The sequence below is a fragment of the Eschrichtius robustus genome, chromosome 18 (genome assembly GCF_028021215.1).
Source record: "Eschrichtius robustus isolate mEscRob2 chromosome 18, mEscRob2.pri, whole genome shotgun sequence".
Classification (NCBI taxonomy): Eukaryota; Metazoa; Chordata; class Mammalia; order Artiodactyla; family Eschrichtiidae; genus Eschrichtius; species Eschrichtius robustus.
In genome coordinates, this window is record NC_090841.1 from 60,668,814 (window position 1) to 60,672,516 (window position 3,703).

At 54.6% G+C, this 3,703-nt stretch overlaps 1 protein-coding gene across 1 annotated transcript; it reads left to right on the top strand.

Moving 5' to 3' along the window:
* Nucleotides 1-319: 319 nt before the first annotated feature.
* SLITRK5 (SLIT and NTRK like family member 5) lies at nucleotides 320-3,350 on the top strand. Its single transcript, XM_068526851.1, has one exon. The coding sequence runs from the start codon at nucleotides 320-322 to the stop codon at nucleotides 3,212-3,214; it is 2,895 nt and encodes a 964-aa protein (XP_068382952.1). The 3' UTR covers nucleotides 3,215-3,350.
* The last annotated feature ends 353 nt before the right edge of the window (nucleotides 3,351-3,703 follow it).

Consider the following 3,703-nt stretch of genomic DNA (forward strand, 5'->3'; position numbering starts at 1 on the left):
GGGGGGGGGGGAGCCGGGAAGAATACTAAAATGGGACTCTGTCTAACCTGCCCTTATCTTGTAAAGAGCAGCATGTTCCTATTGTCATTAGGAAATGACATCAACCTTTAAATCAAAATGAATGTCAGATTTTAATAAAGTCTGGAGAATTTCGAGGTACCACGGATGGTGGAGGCGGGGGGAGAGGTTCATTCATATCCCCTCCTTCTGGATTTCAGAGAAGTAGTATTAGGAAAGAGAGAGACTTTCTGATTGATCCCTTAAATTTTTGTCATATGCTGTTGTTTCCTTTTTTTCTCTCTCCCTTGCAGGAGATAAAATGCACACTTGCTGCCCCCCAGTAACTTTGGAACAGGACCTTCACAGAAAAATGCAGAGCTGGATGCTGCAGACTCTAGCTTTTGCTCTAACGTCTCTCGTCCTTTCGTGTGCAGAAACCATCGATTATTATGGGGAAATCTGTGACAATGCATGTCCTTGTGAGGAAAAGGACGGCATTTTAACTGTGAGCTGTGAAAACCGGGGGATCATCAGCCTCTCTGAAATTAGCCCTCCCCGTTTCCCAATCTACCACCTCTTGTTGTCTGGAAACCTTTTGAACCGTCTCTATCCCAATGAGTTTGTCAATTACACTGGGGCTTCAATTTTGCATCTGGGTAGCAATGTTATCCAGGATATTGAGACTGGGGCTTTCCACGGGCTGCGGGGTTTAAGGAGATTGCATCTGAACAATAATAAACTGGAACTTCTGCGTGATGATACCTTCCTTGGCTTGGAGAGCCTGGAGTACCTACAGGTCGATTACAATTACATCAGTGTCATTGAACCCAATGCTTTTGGGAAACTGCATTTGTTGCAGGTGCTTATCCTCAATGACAACCTCTTGTCCAGTTTACCCAACAACCTTTTCCGTTTTGTGCCCTTAACGCACTTGGACCTGCGGGGGAACCGGCTGAAACTTCTGCCCTATGTGGGGTTGTTGCAGCATATGGATAAAGTTGTGGAGTTACAGCTGGAGGAAAACCCCTGGAATTGCTCCTGTGAGTTGATCTCTCTGAAGGATTGGTTAGACAGCATCTCCTACTCGGCCCTGGTGGGGGATGTGGTTTGTGAGACCCCCTTCCGCTTACACGGCCGGGACTTGGATGAGGTGTCCAAGCAGGAACTTTGCCCAAGGAAACTTATTTCAGACTATGAGATGAGGCCGCAGTCGCCTTTGAGCACCACGGGGTATTTACATACCACCCCGGCATCGGTGAATTCCGTGGCCACTTCTTCCTCTGCTGTTTACAAACCCCCCTTGAAGCCCCCCAAGGGGACTCGCCAACCCAACAAGCCCAGGGTGCGCCCCACCTCTCGGCAGCCCTCCAAGGACCTGGGCTATGGCAACTATGGCCCCAGCATTGCCTACCAGACCAAATCTCCGGTGCCTTTGGAGTGTCCCACCGCGTGCACTTGCAACCTGCAAATCTCCGATCTGGGCCTCAACGTTAACTGCCAGGAGCGCAAGATCGAGAGCATCGCGGAGCTGCAGCCCAAGCCCTACAACCCCAAGAAAATGTATCTGACGGAGAACTACATCGCCCTGGTGCGCAGGAGCGACTTCCTGGAGGCCACCGGGCTGGACCTTCTGCATCTGGGCAACAACCGCATCTCCATGATCCAGGACCGCGCCTTTGGGGATCTCACCAACCTGAGGCGCCTCTACCTAAATGGCAACAGGATTGAGAGGCTGAGCCCGGAGTTGTTCTATGGCCTGCAGAGCCTGCAGTATCTCTTCCTCCAGTACAATCTCATACGCGAGATTCAGTCTGGGACCTTCGATCCGGTCCCCAACCTCCAGCTGCTATTCCTGAATAACAACCTCCTGCAGACCATGCCCTCAGGCGTCTTCTCAGGCCTGACCCTCCTCAGGCTGAACCTGAGGAGTAACCACTTCACCTCCTTGCCGGTGAGTGGAGTTCTGGACCAGCTGAAGTCGCTCATCCAAATCGACCTGCACGACAACCCTTGGGATTGTACCTGCGACGTGGTGGGCATGAAACTGTGGGTCGAGCAGCTCAAAGTGGGCGTCTTGGTGGACGAGGTCATCTGCAAGGCGCCCAAGAAGTTCGCTGAGATGGATATGCGCTTCATTAAGTCGGAGCTGCTGTGCCCAGACTACTCGGACGTGGAGGTTTCCACGCCCACGCCCTCCTCCATCCAGGTGCCCGCGAGGCCCAGCGCGGTGACCCCCGCCGTGCGGTTGAACAGCACCGGGGCCCCCGCGGGCTTGGGCGCGGGCGGAGGCGCGTCGTCGGTGCCCTTGTCCGTGTTAATCCTGAGCCTGCTGCTGGTCTTCATCATGTCGGTCTTCGTGGCCGCCGGGCTTTTCGTGCTAGTCATGAAGCGCAGGAAGAAGAAGCAGAGCGACCACACCAGCACCAACAATTCCGACGTAAGCTCCTTCAACATGCAGTACAGCGTGTACGGCGGCGGCGGCGGCGGTGGCGGCGGCGGCGCTGGAGGCCACCCGCACGCGCACGTGCACCACCGCGGGCCGGCGCTGCCCAAGGTGAAGACGCCCGCGGGCCACGTGTACGAGTACATCCCTCATCCGCTGGGCCACATGTGCAAAAACCCCATCTACCGCTCCCGAGAGGGCAACTCCGTGGAGGATTACAAAGACCTGCACGAGCTCAAGGTCACCTATAGCAGCAACCACCACCTGCAGCCGCCGCCGCCGCCGCCGCCGCCGCCGCCGCCGCCGCAGCAGCAACAGCCCCCGCCGCAGCTGCAGCTGCAGCCGGGGGAGGAGGAGAGGCGGGAAAGCCACCACTTGCGGAGCCCCGCCTACAGCGTCAGCACCATCGAGCCCCGGGAGGACCTACTGTCGCCGGTGCAGGACGCCGACCGCTTTTACAGGGGCATTTTAGAACCAGACAAACACTGCTCCACCGCCCCCGCCGGCAGTAGCCTCCCGGAATATCCCAAATTCCCGTGCAGCCCCGCTGCTTACACTTTCTCCCCCAATTATGACCTGAGACGCCCCCATCAGTATTTGCACCCGGGGGCAGGGGACAGCAGGCTGCGGGAACCGGTGCTCTACAGCCCCCCCAGTGCTGTCTTTGTAGAACCCAACAGGAACGAATATCTGGAGTTAAAAGCAAAACTAAACGTTGAGCCGGACTACCTCGAAGTGCTGGAAAAACAGACCACATTTAGCCAGTTCTAAAGGCAAAGAAACTCCCTTGGAGCTTTTGCGTTTAAAACCGACGAGCAAGCAGACACCGCGAACACATTTGATTAATTGTGTTGTTTCAACGTTTAGGGTGAAGTGCCTTGGCACGAGATTCTCAGCTTCGGCGGAAGATACTGAAAGGGTGTGCCATTTCCTTTTCATATTACACGCGGGGAAACATTTGTGTAAGCTGGGCACATCACTTTCCCTTCTTGCGTGTGGAGGAGACGAAGAGTAGGGCTTTACTGAGGGCAGTTTGCTTCGCGAGTGACTTGTTAAAGGTCTCTAATTTTTGTAGTGGTTGGAAGTGTTAAGAATGGTGGGAGATGGCAGCGCATAGATTCTATTCTTCCTCTTTTGCTCCCTTCTCCCTCCCCTTCTCCCCCTTTGAGCCATGGGTGGGTCTAAATGGCTTTTGTGGAGAGATTAGCACACCCCAACTTTAATAGAAGGTTTGTTCTCTCTCTCTCTCTCTTTCTCTGT